Source organism: Staurois parvus, unplaced genomic scaffold (assembly GCF_062004578.1).
Source record: "Staurois parvus isolate SC_StPar_1 unplaced genomic scaffold, SC_StPar_1.0 ptg000132l, whole genome shotgun sequence".
In the NCBI taxonomy this organism is placed as follows: domain Eukaryota; kingdom Metazoa; phylum Chordata; class Amphibia; order Anura; family Ranidae; genus Staurois; species Staurois parvus.
In genome coordinates, this window is record NW_028317928.1 from 2,294,605 (window position 1) to 2,316,856 (window position 22,252).

At 43.0% G+C, this 22,252-nt stretch overlaps 1 protein-coding gene across 1 annotated transcript in view; it reads left to right on the plus strand.

The window, feature by feature from the left end:
• The first annotated feature begins 5,106 nt into the window (after positions 1-5,106).
• Positions 5,107-22,252, plus strand: part of LOC149466145 (uncharacterized) — a 132,165-nt gene continuing 115,019 nt past the window's right edge. Inside the window, exons 1-6 of the mRNA XM_089672703.1 lie at positions 5,107-5,189; positions 9,610-9,914; positions 10,021-10,220; positions 10,550-10,661; positions 11,155-11,247; positions 14,651-15,128. Of these exons, the coding sequence (XP_089528829.1) occupies positions 9,881-9,914; positions 10,021-10,220; positions 10,550-10,661; positions 11,155-11,247; positions 14,651-15,128 (917 nt within the window). The 5' untranslated portion in view covers positions 5,107-5,189; positions 9,610-9,880. The remainder of the gene's footprint in view (positions 5,190-9,609; positions 9,915-10,020; positions 10,221-10,549; positions 10,662-11,154; positions 11,248-14,650; positions 15,129-22,252) is intronic.

Genomic DNA, 22,252 nt, shown 5'->3' on the forward strand with positions numbered 1-22,252 from the left:
ATGATCTCCATGTATAATACATAAGGGGGGATATGATCTCCATGTATAATACATAAGGGGGGATATGATCACCATGTATAATACATAAGAGGGATATGATCTCCATGTATAATACATAAGGGGGGATATGATCACCATGTATAATACATAAGGGGGGATATGATCTCCATGTATAATACATAAGAGGGGATATGATCACCATGTATAATACATAAGGGGGGGATATGATCTCCATGTATAATACATAAGGGGGGATATGATCTCCATGTATAATACATAAGGGGGGATATGATCACCATGTATAATACATAAGAGGGATATGATCTCCATGTATAATACATAAGGGGGGATATGATCACCATGTATAATACATAAGGGGGGATATGATCTCCATGTATAATACATAAGGGGGGATATGATCTCCATGTATAATACATAAGGGGGGGTATGATCTCCATGTATAATACATAAGGGGGGATATGATCTTCATGTTTAATACATAAGGGGGGGATATGATCTCCATGTATAATACATAAGGGGGGATATGATCACCATGTATAATACATAAGGGGGATATGATCACCATGTATAATACATAAGGGGGATATGATCTCCATGTATAATACAGAAGGGGGATATGATCTCCATGTATAATACATAAGGGGGATATGATCTCCATGTATAATACATAAGGGGGATATGATCTCCATGTATAATACATAAGGGGGGATATGATCTCCATGTATAATACATAAGGGGGGATATGATCTCCATGTATAATACATAAGGGGGATATGATCTCCATGTATAATACATAAGGGGGGATATGATCACCATGTATAATACATAAGGGGGGATATGATCTCCATGTATAATACATAAGGGGGGATATGATCACCATGTATAATACATAAGGGGGGATATGATCTCCATGTATAATACATAAGGGGGGATATGATCTCCATGTATAATACATAAGGGGGGATATGATCACCATGTATAGTACATAAGGGGGGATATGATCTCCATGTATAATACATAAGGGGGGATATGATCTCCATGTATAATACATAAGGGGAGTATATGATCTCCATGTATAATACATAAGGGGGGGATATGATCTCCATGTATAATGCATGAGGGATATGATCACCATGTATAATACATAAGGGGGATATGATCACCATGTATAATACATAAGGGGGATATGATCACCATGTATAATACATAAGGGGGGGATATGATCTCCATGTATAATACATAAGGGGGGGATATGATCTCCATGTATAATACATAAGGGGGGGGATATGATCTCCATGTATAATACATAAGGGGGGATATGATCTCCATGTATAATACATAAGGGGGGATATGATCTCCATGTATAATACATAAGGGGGGATATGATCTCCATGTATAATACATAAGGGGGATATGAGCTCCATGTATAATACATAAGGGGGGATATGATCACCATGTATAATACATAAGGGGGGATATAATCTCCATGTATAATACATAAGGGGGGATATGATCACCATGTATAATACATAAGGGGGGATATGATCTCCATGTATAATACATAAGGGGGGATATGATCTCCATGTATAATACATAAGGGGGGATATGATCACCATGTATAATACATAAGGGGGGATATGATCTCCATGTATAATACATAAGGGGGGATATGATCTCCATGTATAATACATAAGGGGGGATATGATCACCATGTATAATACATAAGAGGGATATGATCTCCATGTATAATACATAAGGGGGGGTATGATCTCCATGTATAATACATAAGGGGGGATATGATCACCATGTATAATACATAAGGGGGGATATGATCACCATGTATAATACATAAGGGGGGATATGATCACCATGTATAATACATAAGGGGGGATATGATCTCCATGTATAATACATAAGGGGGGGATATGATCTCCATGTATAATACATAAGGGGGGATATGATCTCCATGTATAATACATAAGGGGGGATATGATCTCCATGTATAATACATAAGAGGGGATATGATCACCATGTATAATACATAAGGGGGGGATATGATCACCATGTATAATACATAAGGGGGGATATGATCTCCATGTATAATACATAAGGGGGGATATGATCTCCATGTATAATACATAAGGGGGGGTATGATCTCCATGTATAATACATAAGGGGGGATATGATCTTCATGTTTAATACATAAGGGGGGGATATGATCTCCATGTATAATACATAAGGGGGGATATGATCACCATGTATAATACATAAGGGGGATATGATCACCATGTATAATACATAAGGGGGATATGATCTCCATGTATAATACAGAAGGGGGATATGATCTCCATGTATAATACATAAGGGGGATATGATCTCCATGTATAATACATAAGGGGGATATGATCTCCATGTATAATACATAAGGGGGGATATGATCTCCATGTATAATACATAAGGGGGGATATGATCTCCATGTATAATACATAAGGGGGATATGATCTCCATGTATAATACATAAGGGGGGATATGATCACCATGTATAATACATAAGGGGGGATATGATCTCCATGTATAATACATAAGGGGGGATATGATCACCATGTATAATACATAAGGGGGGATATGATCACCATGTATAATACATAAGGGGGGATATGATCTCCATGTATAATACATAAGGGGGGATATGATCTCCATGTATAATACATAAGGGGGGGGGATATGATCTCCATGTATAATACATAAGGGGGGATATGATCTCCATGTATAATACATAAGGGGGGATATGATCTCCATGTATAATACATAAGGGGGGGGATATGTTCTCCATGTATAATACATAAGGAGGGATATGATCACCATGTATAATACATAAGGGGGATATGATCTCCATGTATAATACATAAGGGGGATATGATCACCATGTATAATACATAAGGGGGGGATATGATCTCCATGTATAATACATAAGGGGGGATATGATCTCCATGTATAATACATAAGGGGGATATGATCTCCATGTATAATACATAAGGGGGGATATGATCTCCATGTATAAATACATCAGTGGTTCATATAGTGAACTTGGTGTAGTTATTCACCCTGAGGTCATTACAGAGGACAAGGGGCGCTCTTTACGTCTGGAGGAAAAGAAATGTAATCTCCAAACACAGAAAGGTTTCTTCACAGTAAGAGCTGTGAAAATGTGGAATAGACTCCCTCAAGAGTTGGTTCTGGCCAGCTCAGTGGATTGCTGTAGGAAAGTCCTGGATTCTTTCTTGGATACAAAGAATATAACTGGATATAACATTTATAGGGAAAGTTGATCCAGGGAATATCCGATTGCCTCTCGGGGGATCAGGAAGGAATTTTTTCCCTGCAGGAGCAAATTGGATCATGCTTTGCTGTTTTTTTTGCCTTCCACTGGATCAACTGTGGGTGTAGGATTATAACTTTTTTTTTTTAATGGTTGAACTGGATGGACTTTTGTCATTTTTCAGCCAGAATAACTATGTAACTACATTGTGGTTACATCACTGGTGAATATAGTCATGCACTGTAGAGCAAGTGTCACTAAATGGCGGACCGCGGTTCCCATCCAGACCGAGTCACTGTGCCATCCGGACCACCGCGGTCATACCACTTAGGAGCTGCTTCTTTCCCCAGCCACCTTTTTGTCATTGTTCCAACAGAGCGCAAAGTGAGAGGTACTTCTAGATGAAGGGCAGAAGGCGCAGCAACACTGGATGGAGGGCAGGAGCGGGAGCTGCTGGTTAACTTTTCATATTAACAAGCTGGTGTTTGGTTGCTAGGACCGCCCTGCTTCCTAGCAACCAATTGCCTGCTGGTTAACTTGAAAAGCTGTACCTTCTACCCTCCATCCTGGATAGCCATGTAAGGTAGGAGAGTAAAGGGGGCCGAGGACACTACTGCGGGGGTGATGTGAAGGGGGGCAGAGGACATGGCTATAAAGAGGGGTGATGTGAAGGGGGGGCAGAAGAAATGGCAGTGTGCGGGGGGGGGGGGGCGATATTAAGTGGGGTAGAGGACTTGGCGGTGAAGAGGGGTGATGTGAAGGGGGGGCAGAAGAAATGGCAGTGTGGGGTTGTGATGTGAAGGGGGGTAGGGGACATGGCTGTGAGGGGGAGGGGGTGATATGAAGGAGTAGAAGACATTACTTTACTGTAAGGGGGTGATGTAAAAGGGGTTAAGACATGCCTGGGGGGTGATGTAAAGGGTGGCAGAAATCATGTCTGTGGGGTGTGATGTGAAGGGGGGAAGAGGGCATGGCTGTGGGATAATGATGTAAATGGGGGAAGAGGACATGGCTGTGGGATAATGTGAAGGGGGACAGAAGACACTAATGTGGGGGTGGGCGGGGGGGGGGTGTAAAGGGGGGAAGAGGACATGGGACACGACATTTATGGGGGTCATGTAAAGGACACATCTGTGGGGGGTAATGTAAAGGGGGGTAGAAAACATGCCTGTGGTGTGGGGGGTGTTCTGAAGGGGGGCTAAGAACATGGCTGTGGGGGCTGATGTAAAGGGGGGCAGAGGACACTACTATAGGGGGTAACGTAATGGGGATTAGGACACGGCTGTGGGGGGGTGGGGTGTAATATGAAGGGGGGCATGGTGGGGGATGCAGAAACAATTTCTGCTCAGTTCTCTAAGATTCCCACAAGGTGGCGACCAAACCCCCTGACTCTTCCTTCACTCAGCATCCCGCATCACTATAGCAACCGAGAGCGGCCAGGCTGCCTGTGACTCAGACGCCGCAGAGCGAAGGGATCTGCAACTGCCCTATAAGGCAAACCCCGCCCACTGGGCTTTTACGGGCAACCGCTAGAGGACAAAACTGCACCAAACATTTTCTCTGTTTGGAAACGAGGCGGCCATTTTCTTGTTGCACAGGCGCAGATGACTTTGTGGGGAAGAAAAACTTACAGAAAATGAATCAAACTACAAACATTTTTATTGCTATATTGTTGCCATTAGTTCTTTATAAAAGTAAACATATTGATAGTTTGGCTTTATACTGGAAAGGGGTGGCCATTTTTTTGTAGCCTCAGAGAAATGAGTAGCTGCTCTTGCAGTTAAAAGCAACTTCCTGGAGGAGGGGTCAGCCCTGAAAGCTGGTGTTCAGTGAGGAGGAGGAGGAGGAGGTAATAATGTCTTCTTATTATGAGAGAAGGGGGATCATGTCACCTCCACACATCCTCATCCTCCTGCAACTCCTCTGATGGGGGGAACGTTGGATGGTCAGGTCTGATGGTAAAGGGGACATATTTTCCCTAAAGCCATTTACAACATTTAGACGTTTTGGAAATTTGCGTAACCATGAGGAATAGAGTTGCTGTTAAAATGAAAAAAAAAATTGCAGTTGGGTGCGTGACGTCACTTCAACGCCACAAATCCAATCAGACACCTGATATTTTTTTTTGTAGTTCTGTGGCATAAACATGAACGTTTGGTGGAGGAGTGCGCAAGTGTATCTTACGGAGGATGGGCTGCTGGAATAATTGTTCACATCAGTGGGCGTCTTGGTCAAATGCTGTTTTCCAGCACGCAAGTGTGTTTAAATGGGAAAACTCAGCAATCTTACAAAAAAAAAAGGCTGTGTTTACCACTTTAAGACCAGCGCATTGTAATACAGCCACTCTGCGTAAGATCACATATATATATGTACATACATATTTATTTCAGGTACTTATATAGCGCCATCAATTTACGCAGCACTTTACATATATATTGTATTTTCTAATCCGTCCCTGACCCTCAAGGGGCGTACAATCTAAGGTCCCTAACTCACATTCATACATACACATACTAGGGACAATTTAGACAGGAGCCAATGCACCTACCAGCATGTCTTTGGAATGTGGGAGGAAACCCACGCAGGCACAGGAAGAACATGCAAACTCCAGGCAGGTGGTTGAGATTTGAACCAGCAACCCGAGTACTGCCAGGTGAAAGTGCTAACCATTTAGCCACTGTGCCTCATATATATATATATATATATATATACATGCATACGTGATCTCGGACTTCTGAGTAGGGGGCGCACACGCGTGCATGCACTGACCTGGTAGTGCTGTCATTTGCTACAGCACATGCCGATCAGCGGGTCCTAGCCAATGATCGGCGAAGCGGATGACAGAAGGAGATCTGTGTTTGGTAAACAACACAGACCTCTCTACTGATAGCTGCGATGTGCGTTTTTTTGCTCCTGCAAAGCAGGGAATAAAAACCAGAACATTTGCTTAGAAAAAGCACCACGCAGTTAACTCATCAACACTTTTTAGGCACACAGTTAACCCCAGGGGCGGACTGACAACTCATGGGGCCCACGGGCAATAGGGGATCATGGGGCCCCTGTGTCCTTGCCTAAACTCAAAAAAGCCTATGAAAAAGGTACCAGGGGCATCTCATGTGGCCCCCTACTGACCAAGTTTCCAAATGGTCAGTCCGCCCCTGGTTAACCCTTTGATTGCCTCTGAATGTGATCCCCTTCCTACCCAGTGTCACCAGTACAGCGTCCGTGCATTTTATTAGCACTGATCCCCATATTAGTGTCAGTGCCAGATTGCTCACCGTGCTATCACAGTCGCTATATAAATACTGTCATTTGTAGACGCTATAACTTTCACACAAACTAAATAATATGCACCTTTATTGGATTTTTTTTTTTTTTCGCTTTTACCAAAGACGTAGCAGAATATATTTTGGCCTATTAATCATTTTTTATGGACATGTTTTATAACAGAAAGTAGAAAATTTAGTTTTTTGGGTTTTTTTTTTTTTCAAAATGTTCTGCCTTTTTTGGTTTATATAATTAAAAATAAAAAAACCCGTGGTGATCAAATACCACTAAAATAAAAGTCTAATTTTGTGAATAAATGATATAAATGTAATTTTGGGTACAGCGTTGCATGACAGCGCAATTGGCTGTTTGTAGTAACCGAATTGTGGCAAGTAGTGCAGTGCCGAATCGTGGCCAGTTAATGAAGGGTGCCAAAATCTTCCTGAGGGCAGGTGGAACGAAACTCACTTATCTTTACAACCATGCAAGCTTCCATCTTGGCCTCTGTTTGATCTGCAGTTGCCATGGTGCTACACATGTGATAAGTTATGACACTAGATATTTGATGGTTTGACAGTTTGGTTGAGGACACAGGCAAATGTGACAGTTAGCAATCCTGGTATGCGAGGAATGTAACTGATTTTCGGAAACTGTTAAACTGATCAGTTTAACCCCTTTCCTTTCTTTTGGTGGTATTTACTCACCGCTGAGTGTTTTATTTTTTGCGCTATATACAAAAAAAGACCAAAAAATTTAAAAAAAGGGTTTTCTTTGTTTCTATTATAAAATTTAGCAAACAGGTAATTTTTCTCCTTCACTGATGTGCATTGATGAGGCTGCACTGATAGGCGGCACTGATAATGGGCACTGCTGGGCACTGACTGACGACACTGCTGGGCACTGACTAGCAACACTGCTGAGCACTGACTGGCGGCACTGCTGGGTGGCACTTCTGGGCTGCAGTGGTAGGCACTGCTTGGCACAGGTGGGTGGCACTGCTGGGCACTTGTGGGCAGCACTGCTGGGCACCGATCATCAGGGCACTGATCATCGGTGCCCTGATGATCGGTGCCGATCCCTCCTCTGACAACTGCCGGTTCTTGGCAGTACTTGCATGAGGAAAGTGCAGCCGATAACCAACATTTGCATTTCCCGGTGATCAGTGTGTCATTGGACACAGCTGATCACGTGGTAAAAGGCGACTGTGATTGGTCTTTTACCACATCACGTGATCAGCTGTGTTCGTAGGAGTGCATTCTGGGAGGACGTCATATGAAGCTGCAATATATGACATTTTTGGTTTTAATACTGCTTTATTGGACTGTGCTGTGTTCGAAAAAAACACAACAGAATGCAGGCTGAACACAGCCTTCGACCTGCCATGGGTCCTGCCCAATGATAAGTCGGTAGGATTTTGCAGCCCTGTGTTTGTTGTGTGCCCTCTTCACTTTAATACATGCTGTCTCTCCTCCCCAGTTATTCTCCTATACCCATTATCCTTCATCCTGTTTTTTAATTGTCATGCAAAATTCTACAAATAATGTGGATAGTGATTTGTTTAGTGATGCGCTGATACATCAGCCGCTGAAAATGATTGGGCGAAAATAGGGTTATCGGCATTCTGCCGATAGAAAACAAAACATGTGTCGATAATGATAATTGACTTAAATACAAACGAGCGTCCCATTGACTTCAATGCAGAATTGTATCCCTTTGACTTCAATGCAAAACCGCATCCCATTGACTTCAATGCAAAACCGCATCCCATTGACTTCAATGCAAAACCGCATCCCATTGACTTCAATGCAAAAGTGCACCCCATTGACTTCAGTGCAAAACCACGTCCCATTGATTTCAATGCAAAAGCGTGTCCCATTGACTTCAATACAAAAGCGCGTCCTGTTGACTTCAGGGCAAAATTGTGTCCCATTGACTTCAATGCAAAATTGCCTCCCATTGACTTCAATGCCAAAACGCCGCCCTTTGACTTCAATGCCAAAACGCCGCCCATTGACGTCAATGCAAAAAACGCCCCCCTCTGACTTCAATGCAAAAATGCCCCCCATTGACTTCAGTACAAAAACCATGTCCCGTTGACTTCAATGTAAAATCGGATCCCATTGACTTCAATGCAAAAACGCCCCCTATTGGCTTCAATGCAAAACGTTTAAAAAAAAAATTATTTTTTAAATTCATTTTCATTTAAATCCATGATATTAATTAAAAATTCAAATACAATACAATTATATATATATAAAAAAATATATATTTTAAAAAAAACCTGTCCATTTCAGTTTAGTTTTTTGGCTTTGTGCATCCTGAATTTTCGGTTTTGGCGCACCACTAGATTTTTTAGAATAATCTGGGTTTTCAGTCTTTGCACAGACATGTTCACGCTTTTCCTGTCAACTTTTCAAAGCATAAATATCTTTATTCAGTGATTTGTTTCTTCTCACAATACATCCAGATTATGACCCATTTCACATGAGTTGGTTGCGCTCCGATTAGCGGGAGATCTGTGAGTTGATCCCCTGCTGGTTGGAGCAGATTGGGATGGAAGTCACGTCTGTGCCTGCTCACTGTTAGCAGAGAGGACACCTGTCAGTTCTCTGGCAAGCTGGGTGTAAATGGACTCCGCTGTCCATTTACAACGAGCTACCTCTGACCCGGCCTGCCAAAACACAAAAGGATGCAGTCCATTGTCATTTTTTGTTTAGAGGACCTGATAGGACTTGGAGGTAGGTGGTTGTAAACGGGCTGCCTGTCCATAGGGCTGTATGGAGCTTCTGATCAGGTCTGCCTGAAAAACTGACTGGAGAACCTGATAGGAACGGCCATGTGAAAGGGGCTTAAGAAAGTTGGGTGTAATTTCAGAAGTATCCGGAGTCTTGGTCTGTTAGTCCACTTTGCTAAGCTGAAGGCTGAAGGCTGTGGTAGGTGAGACATGTTTTATATATAGCCCGGTTTGCTACTACATACTATTTTTTTGTTTTGTTTTCCAGATTCATTTTTTATTGGTTAATGTGAAAGTTAACCTTTAAGTCCAGCCTTGCTTCCAAATTTTGAGTCCAAGCCTTCAGAAAAGTAGAAACATTTAGAAAGCTTTGTGTCACGGTGAAGAACTGGCCACCTCGCACATCACCGGGTAAGAGGAGACTTTCATTTCTAGTATTGAGGATCCACCTAGATACACACATCCTCTGATATAAAGACATAGAAACCATAGAGGAGTGGGAGTATGTAGAAGGACACAAGGATCTGTAGAAGGACATCATGATGGAGGACCGGCCGCCCCTCACATCTCCAGGTAAGAGACTTTCATTTCTTGTATTGAGGATCCACCTAGATACACACATCCTCTGATATAAAGACATAGAAAGAATGTATTCAGTCAGTGTGTGTGTTTCCTACAGATGGATCCAGTAATGGGAACCGACCAGAGAGATGTCCCCGTCCTCTGTATTCCCAGGACTCCACACAGGAGCATCAGGAGATCCCTCAGGAGGATCAGGTAGATGGTTCTAGTATTGGGAACCCACCAGAGAGATGTCCCCATCCTCTGTATTCCTGGGATTCCACACGGGAATGTCACAAAAACCTGCGCTGTTATCAGGTAGAAGACACTGAGATTCTTGTACGTATACATCAGGGGCGGACTGACACCTTATGGGGCCCCCGGGCAATAGGGGATCATGGTGCCCCTGTGTCCTTGCCCAAACTCAAAAAAGCCTATGAAAAAGGTACCAGGGGCATCTCATGGGGTCCCCTACTGACACCGGGCCCTCGGGCAGTGCCCAAGTTTCCAAATGGTCAGTCCGCCCCTGATATACATGATATATTTTCTATTTAATCTGATTAGGGTCTTACTTGATCTATCACTTATATTGTTTGGTTTGTTCCCAGATAATACAATGTTCCATTTCTGCTTTTTGTATTATTCAGTATAAAAGGCTGAAGAATATTAAAACTGAAGTGACGGAGAAAGCTGAAGAGACAAATCTGAGGGGGGATAAGTCATTCAAGAAGGAGGAAATCCCACCAGAGATCAGCCCAGGTGAGGAATAACCACTAAATCCAGAGAAGAGTCCCAGATCCTCCTTGTTCACTCACTACAACAATCTCTTCTTCTCCCCCCTCCTCTCTCAGTAGACAGTAATGTGGGGGGGACAGTATGTGCCCAGTGGGGGAGTCAGGAGCCACCAGCCTCTAGTAGACTCCAGCTATGAGCCATGTAAGGAGGAGGAGATCCCTCCAGAGATCAGCACAGGTGAGGAATAAACACTAAATCCAGAGAAGAGTCCCAGATCCTCCTTGTTCACTCACTACAACAATCTCTTCTTCTCCCTCCTCCTCTGTCAGACAGTAATGGGGGGACAGTATGTGCCTAGTGGGGGGGTCAGGAGCCATCAGCCACTATTAGACTCCGGCTCTCCTCCTCACATCATGTCATTGTGTGTTACCGGCCAAGAGATATAACCCCCCGACCCCTTTCTAGTGTCTCTCATACATCTCAGTACAGAGGACTTCATTTTTATCTTTAATTACAGACCTCAGAGTCACTCAGAGAAATGTTAAAGCTGAGGCAGAGGAAGAAAAACATATGAAGGCGAAAGGGAAAGCTGTTCTAGAGATTGGTATGGGTGAGTATTAAACAATAAAAATATAAGCGTCACACATTCTTGTATAACCCCACCCTTGTCCCTTTGTTCTTCCTCTGTCAAAAAAGCAGAGGTAGAACCAAATATGAGCTTGCCAGATGCTAAACCAAGCTATAACGCAAATGCACGTTACAGAATCTTAGAATGGATTCACATCATCAAAAATAAAAAATGTCTTTCTGTAGAGCAAACACTGATGAGTAAAAACTTGACCCATGTCACCATGTGTGTTGCGTACTTTAGATGCCTTTTCTCCCATTAGGTGTCTCCTTATCGGCATTTAGGAGTTCATTAAAAAAGCAAGGGTATGGCTCTCAATATCTGCTCTCCTACAAGCGAGCCCCTTACAGATGCCTTCCAATGTCTGATAAGAGGAGGGTGAAGAGGCTTCAGAGAGATCTAAAGCTGGCCATTAACTGTTAGATTCCTCCATCATATCCATATACAGTATCTATGTGTGTGTCTGAATGTACAGGGCTCATCTTGTTCCTCCTTGCACAAAGGAACAGATACCGGTCCTGCTGATGGGTTAAGGACCTTCTACGGCCCTGTCCAGCTCTCCTAGACTAACTGCCTGTCTCCTGGAATCTCCTCCAAGCTCTTGGGGCTGTGGTGGGAGACACAGCAAACCTTCTGGCAATGGCACATATTGATGTGCCATCCTGGAGGAGTTGGACTGCCTGTGGAACCTCTGTAGGGTCCAGGTATGGGCTCATGCTACCAGTAGTGACACTGACCCTAGCCAAATGCAAAACTAGTGAAAAACAGTCAGAAAAGATGAGTAGGGAAAAAATGTCAGTGGCCTCCATCTGTAAAACCATTCCTGTTTTGGGGGTTGTCTCATTGTTGCCCATATAGTGCACCTGTTGTGAATTTAATTAACACCAAAGCAGCTGAAACTGATTAACAACCCCCTCTGCTACTTACCTGACCAGATCAATATCCCAGGAGTTTCATTGACTTGATGCTATACCCTGATTAAAAAGTGTTCCTTTAATTTTTTTGAGCAGTAGGTGTATGTATGTATATGTGTGTGTGCGTATATATATATATATATATATATATATATATATATATATATATATTAAAATGTAGAATAAAAACACCAGCTGGCAGCTCACAACAAGTAAAAAGAGGCCACTTGTAGGTGCCTCAGGTAAGATCCAAGGAATTTCCACAAAAAACAGCAGTACCAAACCAAACGTCGTAAGACCATGAAGAGATTATTTCATCATTGTCAAGAAGACAAGCCAAGGTGTATCAGGAGTTGTATGTATTACACATGGATATCATATCCCCCCTTATGCATTATACATGGAGATCACATCCCCCCTTATGTATTATACATGGAGATCATATCCCCCCTTATGTATTATACATGGAGATCATATCCCCCCTTATGTATTATACATGGAGATCATACCCCCCCTTATGTATTACACATGGAGATCATATCCCCCCTTATGTATTATACATGGTGATCATATCCCCCCTTATGTATTATACATGGAGATCATATCCCCCCTTATGTATTATACATGGAGATCATATCCCCCCTTATGTATTATACATGGTGATCATATCCCCCTTATGTATTATACATGGTGATCATATCCCCCTTATGTATTATACATGGTGATCATATCCCCCCTTATGCATTATACATGGAGACCACATCCCCCCTTATGTATTATACATGGTGATCATATCCCCCTTATGTATTATACATGGTGATCATATCCCCCCTTATGTATTCTACATGGCGATCACATCTCCCCTTATGCATTATACATGGAGACCACATCCCCCCTTATGTATTATACATGGAGCTCACATCCCCCTTATGTATTATACATTGAGCTCACATCCCCCTTATGTATTATACATGGAGATCATATCCCCCCTTATGTATTATACATGGAGATCATATCCCCCCTTATGTATTATACATGGAGATCATATCCCCCTTATGTATTATACATGGTGATCATATCCCCCCTTAGGTATTATACATGGAGATCATATCCCCCCTTATGTATTAAACATGGAGATCATATCCCCCTTATGTATTTATACATGGAGATCATACCCCCCCCCCCCTTATGTATTATACATGGAGATCATATCCCCCCTTATGTATGTATACATGGTGATCATATTCCCCCTTATGTATTTATACATGGTGATCATATTCCCCCTTATGTATTATACAAGGTGATCATATCCCCTCTTATGTATTATACATGGAGATCATATCCCCCCTTATGTATTATACATGGAGATCATATCCCCCTTATGTATTATACATGGAGATCATATCCCCCTTATGTATTATACATGGTGATCACATCCCCCTTATGTATTATACAGGGAGATCATATCCCCCCCTTATGTATTATACAGGGAGATCATATCCCCCCCTTATGTATTATACATGGAGATCATATCCCCCTTATGTATTTATACATGGAGATCATACCCCCCCCCCTTATGTATTTATACATTGTGATCATATTCCCCCTTATGTATTATACATGGTGATCATATTCCCCCTTATGTATTATACATGGTGATCATATCCCCCCTTATGTATTATACATGGAGATCATATCCCCCCCTTATGTATTATACATGGATATCATATCCCCCCTTATGTATTATACATGGAGATCATGTCCCCTCTTATGTATTATACATGGAGATCATATCCCCCCCTTATGTATTATACATGGAGATCATATCCCTCTTATGTATTATACATGGAGATCATATCCCCCCTTATGTATTATACATGGAGATCATATCCCCCTTATGTATTATACATGGTGATCATATCCCCCCTTATGTATTATACATTGAGATCATATCCCCCTTATGTATTATACATGGAGATCATATCCCCCCTTATGCATTATACATGGTGATCATATCCCCCCTTAATCTCCTCTTATCATACGATGTCGTCCTGGAAACTGTATACGCCATCATAACCTTTGATAATGGACCTCGCGACATGACAACTAAAAAAGACAACTTCAGTCACAGAGGCACCAGCTAAGCGACACCAACAATTTGCCCTCTGTGAAGCTCGGAAAGCTCTGACATGACTCCGTATTACTAGCAGCACACACAGTAAATGATGAAAGTGAGCCTTCCCACCTGTAAGGTAGGTGTCTCATCACACAGCAGAAGCAAAAGACACACACACAGGTTCGACTAAAAAATGGAAACCCTTCATAATTTGCGGGTGTGAAAGTGACGACATGTTTCGCGTTGAAAGCGGAAGTGACGTAACATTCTTTTGCTTCCTAACTAGACCATACGGTGTGTTTATTTTCGCCTGCAGTTCTGCATTGACATTCTTATTTACCTTAATTTCTTCTAGATGGACAATACACATTGCAGAATGTGAAAAAAAATCCCACATTTTCAAGTGGCAAAATTGGAGGTGATGACATCACAGCCTATGTTTCGAGAGAAAAAGCCTTTATGCCAAATCATCAGGCGGTATCATTGAAAGAGAAGAAGCGCTTTGTGTGTTCGGAGTGTGGGAAATGCTTTACACACAAACAAACTCTTATTGTGCACCAGAGAAGTCACACAGGGGAGAAGCCTTTTCTGTGTTCGGAGTGCGGGAAGGGTTTTTCTTATAACTCCCATCTTACTGAACACAAAAGAACTCACCCAGAGGTGGACCCCTTTTCATGTTCTGAATGCGGAAGACGGTTTCGCACATGGAGGATTTTAGTTATGCATCAGAGGGTTCATTTAAGCAAAAATGTTTACCCGTGTTCTAACTGTGGGCAGGGGTTTTTTAAGATGGCAAATCTTAAAAAACATGAAAGACTTCATAGAAGGTTGAAGTTATACTAATGGTCTCAATGTGGGATATGCATTGTGAATAAAAAAAAAAAAGTCATTTTCAATATTTCTGTTAGCAAAAATATTTTCTGTTTTTACAGGTACGTTTTTCATGATGTGCCAGTATGCAGTGCATATTAGTACATTATCCTAATAACTTGTCTTAACCACCTCCCGTCCGGCCGTTGTATATAAACGGCTGGACGGGAGCAGTACAGGGGCGGGTGGCCGTTTATAAACAGCCTCCCCGCCCCCTGCTTGTGCACGCTCCCTGGGAGCGCGCAGCACCGCGAGGCGGTGCCCGCTGTGTCCTCCGTACACAGTGGAACACCGATCGTCGTACGGGACCTCTCTGCGAGGTCCCGATCATGTGATCACTGATTGGCCAATCACTGATCACATGCAGAGTAGTAAGCAAGATGTCACTTCTGACATCATTGCTTACTACGTGTGAAATCTGTGAATGATCACAGAGGTCACATGGTACAGGGCTATTCACAACAGCCTTGTACCATGTGACAAGCTGTGACCAATCACAGCTCACACAGTAGTTCTCAATGGCTGCAAGAATGCAGCCAGAGAGAAGGAGAAATTATTGCTTTCACAGCCTTTGAGTGTAAAAGCAATCAATGTAAAAAAAAAAATAAAAAAAAATCATCACCCCCAAGTAGTACAGTGTCACCATGGTGAACATTTATAGCCCCGATCTGTGCCACTGCGATGTGACTCCTGTGTAGGAGTGACATTTATTTATTATTTTATTTCAGGTACTTATATAGCGCCATCAACTTACGCAGCACTTTACATATATATTGTACATTCACATCAGTCCCTAACCCTCAAGGGGCGTACAATCTAATGTCCCTAACTTACATTCATACATACACATACTAGGGCCAATTTAGACAGGAGCCAATTTAATATGTTTCATTTATTCATTTATTTTTGCTATATTTAATTGTAAATACACACACACATATATATTATTAATATTACAGGTACTTCTGTAGTGCTGCCAATTTACGCTTTACATATATATTGTACATTCACATCAGTCCCTAACCCTCAAGGAGTGTACAATCTACGGTCCATAACTTACATTCATACATACTAGGAACGATTTAGACAGGAGCCAATTAACCTTCTGGCATGTCTTTGGCATGTGGGAGGAAACCGGAGTACCCGGAGGAAACCCACGCAGGCACAGGGAGAACATGCAAACTCCAGGCAGGTGGTGCTGTGGCTGGGGTTTGAACTAACGACCCTAGTACTGCCAGGTGGAAGTGATAACGATTTCGCCACTGTGCTGCCCATCATCGTGGCCCGGCCATTCAAGCAGCCAAAGGTACGGAACGCAGAAAGAACACCTGGTGAAGATGGACCCGCTGGTTCATTTACAGCACATCACTGGAGGGCTCTGTTTGACAGGTAAGTCTTTCCTAATGTGCTAATATGCGGTGCAAACTAGTACACTATGGCATAATCCAATGTGAGGAACCATAAACCAGGCGGAGACAGAAAGTGCAGTTAAAATTACACCTTTAATGAAATAAATATAACATGGATCAGAAATGTAGTCCAAACAGAAGCCAGGGTTTGAATGCCAGAGCAGGTTATTAGACGAGCCAGGGTCAGGAAACCAGGAGTCAGTGTAGTGAAAGCTAAAAATCAGGAACAGGAATCAGAAGAGAAGCCAGCCAGATCGAGTTGTACACAGGAACACAGGCAGGAACACACTGGAGATCATAGACCACACAAGAGCAAGGAGGAAATGAGCTAAGCTGCTGAAATAGCAAAAAGGGCTGGCAGTGGGCTGGACTAATGAGGCAGGTAATGGTGTCCAGGTGAGTGACGAGTGGCTGGTAATTAACCGACAGCTGAGCAGCTTCAGAGCACTGAAAGAAAAGATCTGCTCGTTAAGTAGCAGGAGCCCAGCCCTGACACCCACCTGGAGGCCCTTAAAAAGAAGAAACGAAAGCAGTCTTTACTACCAGGTTAGCACTTCTGCCTGGCAGCACTAGGGTCATCGGTTCGAATCCTAACCATGACACTACCTGCATGGCGTTTGCATGTTCTCCTTGTGCCTGCATGGGTTTTCTCTCAGTACTCTGGTTTCCTCCCACACTCCAAAGACATGCTGGTAGGTTAATTGGCTCCTGTCTAAATTGGTTCTAATATGTGTATGTACGACTGTGAAGTAGGAACCTTAGATTGTACGCCCCTTGAGGGTTAGGAACTGATGTGAATGTAAAATATATATGTAAAGTGCTGCGTAAATTGACAGTGCTATACAAGTACCTGAAATAAATAAAATTAATATTGGAGTTTAAATAATTTAATTTTTCTTAATTGTACATCACAGGACTGTCACGCTTACCCCTAACGCAGGTGGTCAGGCACTATAGCTGGCTTCTGTGTTCTTCACCTCTAGCAAAACCCTTTCCCATAAGGCAAGCAGGCCTACCTGTACCCATTTGCTCCCAGGACTTACACGCAATGCTATAGTTCCTGGCCACCACACCGGGGCAGGTGCGAACTGAGCACAGCAAACTGGTGCAGTGTCTCGAAAATGTATTCATACTCCTTGAAATGTTCCCCATGTTGTAATATTACAACCAAAAACGTAAATGTATTTTATTGGGATTTGATGTGACCAACACAAAGTGGCACATAATTGTGAAATGGAAGGAAAATGAGAAATGGTTTTCAAAATTTTTGCCATTTGTATTTAGCCCCCCGGAGTCAATACTTTGTAGGACCACCTTTTGGCTGCAATTCCAGCTCCAAGTCTTTTTGGGGATGTCTCTTTGTACATCTAGTGAGGGACATTTCTGCCCATTCTTCTTTGCAAAATCACTCAAGCTCTGTCAGATTGGATGGAGAGCGTCTGTGAGCAGCAATTTTCAGGTCTGGCCACAGATTCTCCATTGGATTTGAGTTTGGACTGTAACTGGGCCATTCTAACACATGAAGATGCTTTGATCTGAACCATTCCATTTTCGCTCTGGCTGGATGTTTCGGGTCGTTGTCCTGCTGGAAGGGGAACCTCCGCCCCAGTCTCAAGTCTTTTGCAGACTCTAACAGGTTTTCTTCTAAGATTGCCCTGTATTTGGCTCCATCCATCTTCCCATCAACTCTGACCAGCTTCTCTGTCCCTGCTGAAGAAAAGCATCACCACAATATGATGCTGCCACCACCATGTTTCACGGTGGGGATGGTGTGTTCAGGGTGATGTGCAGTGTTAGTTTTCTGACATATATAGCGTTTTGCTTTTAGGCCAAAAAGTTCCATTTTGGTCTCATCTGACCAGAGCCCCTTCTTCCACATGTTTGCTGTGTCCCCCACATGGCTTCTCACAAACTGCAAACAGGACTTCTTATGGCTTTCTTCTTGCCACTCTTCCATAAAGGCCAGATTTGTGGAGTGCACGACTAATAGCTGTCCTGTGGACAGATTCTCCCACCTGAGCTGTGGATCTCTGCAGCTCCTCCAGAGTTCCCATGGGCCTCTTGGCTGCTTCTCTGATGAATGCTCTCCTTGACTGGCCTGTCAGTTTAGGTGGACGGCCATGTCTTGGTAGGTTTGCAGTTGTGCCATACTCTTTCCATTTTCAGATGATGGATTGAACAGTGCTCCGTGAGATGTTCAAAGCTTGGGATTTTTTTTTATAACCTAACCCTGCTTTAAACTTCTCCACAACTTTATCCCTGACCTGTATGGTGTGTTCCTTGGCCTTCATGATGCTGTTTGTTCACTAATGTTCTCTAACAAACCTCTGAGGGCTTCACAGAACAGCTGTATTTATACTGAGATTACATTACACACAGGTGGACTCTATTTACTAATCAGGTGATTTCGGAAGGCAATTGGTTCCAATAGATTTTAGATAGGGGTATCAGAGTAAAGGGGGCTTTATACAAATGCCGCCACACTTTTCAGATATTTATTTGTAAAAAAAGTTTGAAAACCATTTATCGTTTTCCTTTCACATCACAATTATGTGCCACTTTGTGTTGGTCTATCAAATAAAATCCCAAATAAAATGCATTTACATTTTTTTGTTGCAGCATGACGAAATGTAGAAAATTTCAAGGGGTAAGAATACTTTTTGAAGGCACTGTACTTGAGGTTGGCCGACTTGCAGAGTGGTTCAATGACAGTCTAGGTACAAGGCAGGCAAGGTTCAGGGTCAATCTGTAATCAAAATACAGGCAGAGTTCTGAACATTTTTGATACATGATCCGAGGTTGTCAAGAAGGGAATAGAAACTAGCAGACAGGGCAGACAAACAGGGAGCTTGGAGCCCGTGTTAAGCACAATATCAAAAGCATGAGACTGCAGGCTTGGCTGGCTTAAATGAGGTTTGGTCTCTACTAGGAGACTGGCCACATCAATCACCTTGCAGGTAGACAGACAGGCAGGGAGAATGTATCACAGCCAAAACCATGATGGTGGAATGAGACCAGCGGCTGTGATGGAGCAAGAGCGCTACACGCTCCTGACAAGGACACAGAGGAATAACTTCAGGTGAATGGACACTGGTCAAAAAAAGGCAGAATTCCCTGTCCAGACATAACCCCTCCAAGCTCAGCTAAGCCTCAGTTTTTTCTAGTGTCTAAAGGGGACGGATGCTTGCTTATGTCTTTCTGTAGATCTCTTTTTACTGGGGCAGAAGTGGGTTCCATCTAGGTCAGTCACTACAGCCAGCAGGTGAAAAGTATGGGCAGCCTTTAATGACACTGGAGCCTGTGAGCACAGTTTGGCACTGGACCCCCTGGACAGCAACCTCTGCTGTAGAGCATACTCAGTGGTCTCACTTGCAGGGTGCTCTATAGGTCCAAGGCAGTGATCTTCCTGGAGGGGAGTTGAGTCCATGAAGGTTGTGCTAGGTGCATTTACAGTGATGGGTGAAGTCTTGGCCTAAGATGACCCTACAATGTGCTGTGTGAAGGGGGGTGTGTCTCTTCCCTCCAATCAGCTCTCAGGGCTCTCCTCACTGAGCTGTAACTTCTGGACTCTGCCCCTTTTTTTCGACAGCTCTTCAAGCCTTATAAATTCTTCACTTTGTACGGTTGTAGAGAAGACTACAGATAATAAGGTACAACTTATGTAGGAGGATTTGTGTCATCTCTGTATCACCTGAGTCCAGCCACTTCACTGGGTACATGGAAGGGTTTACAACCATTTTAAGGTATAATTAAAGGCAAAACCTTTTTTTCCGTTTTGGACAGAGTGGAGGTGGATTAGAACCCCTGTCAGTTTTTATTGCAATCTGTGCCCCTTTTGGGGAGATTCACCCTCTCTCTTTGTCCTGTTTCCCATTATCTTCAAAAGTGACAGGTTCAGGACAGGTTTAGATCAGGTTCAGGACAGGATTAAATCAGGTTCAGGACAGGTTTAGATCAGGTTCAGGACAGGTTTAGATCAGGTTCAGGACAGGTTTAGATCAGGTTCAGGACAGGTTTAGATCAGGTTCAGGGTAGGATTAGATCAGCTTCAGGACAGGATTAGATCAGCTTCAGGACAGGTTTAGATCAGCTTCAGGACAGGTTTAGATCAGGTTCAGGACAGGATTAGATCAGGTTCAGGACAGGATTAGATCAGGTTCAGGACAGGATTAGATCAGGTTCAGGACAGGTTTAGATCAGGTTCAGGGCAGGATTAGATCAGGTTCAGGTTAGGATTAAATGAGGTTCGGGACAAGTTTAGATCAGGCTCGGTACAGGATTAGATCATGTTCAGGACAGGTTTATATCAAGTTCAGGACAGGTTTAGATCAGGTGCAGGACAGGTTTAGATCAGGTTCAGGACAGGATTAGATCAGATTCAGTCTAGGATTAGATCAGGGTGAGGTCAGGATTTTTTCCTGTTCACAACTGATGACGTGCGATTCAGAAGCATTCCCATAGAAGTCAATGAGCCCGAATGTGCACCTGAGAGCTGATTCACACATGTGCGGTGTGGATTGAAGCTCAGGTTTCACAGCAAAGTGATACAGTAGTTGTTCAGCGGTTCATGTCAGATTTACATCAGGTTCAAGACAGGATTAGGTCAGGATTTTATCCTGTTAACACATACACAGTTTAGAAACGGTTCCCATTGAAGTCAATAGCCTGTAGTCCGCGCCTGAACCTGAAGGCACTGCTCAGTGCCCGTTCACATATATGTGGATTGGATGTGGTTTGAACCGCAACCCATCCACATGATATGTGAAATAACGTTGTTTCCATGGTGCCTGTTCACTTATGTCTGGTGCACTGGTGGTGCGGATGCAGTGCAGTTTAAAAAAGAGTGCTGTCCGATTTCTGAGCACTGCGGCCCGGTTCAGATGCGGATTAAAGGCTATTGACTTCTATGGGAACCGTTTCTAAACCTGACGTGTGAACAGGATAAAATCCTGAATGAATCCTGTCCTGAACCTGATGTAAACCTGACCTGAACCGATGAACAACTACTGTATCAATTAGCTGAGAAACCTAAGTTTCAGTCCGCACATGTGTGAATCAGCATTCAGAAATTGGACAGGACTCTTTTTCAAACTGCACTGAATCCAAACTGCCAGTTCACAGGCACCATAGGAAGCAATTTTATTTCACACATCCTGTGGATTGGATGCGGTGCAAACTGCATCCAATCTGCATATATATGTGAATGGGCATGAAGGTACTGCTCAGAAATTGCATATGACTATTTTTCAAGCTGCACTGAATCCAAACTGCCAGTTTACAGGCACCATAGGAAGCAATTTTATTTCACACATCCTGTGGATTGGATGCGGTTCAAACTGCATCCAATCCGCATATATATGTGAATGGGCATGAAGGTACTGCTCAGAAATTGCATATGACTATTTTTCAAGCTGCACTGAATCCACACCGCCAGTGCACCGAACATATGTGAACAGACACTGTAGGGAGCAATGTTATTTCACACGTCCTGTGGATTGGATGCAGATCAAACTGCATCCAATCCGCATATATGTGAATGAGCACGAAGGCACTGCTGAGAAATCATACAGGACTCTTTTTCAAGCTGCACTGAATCTGCACCACCAGTGCACCTGACATATGTGAACAGGCACTGTAGGGAGCAATGTTATTTCATGTGTCCTGCGGATTTAATGCGG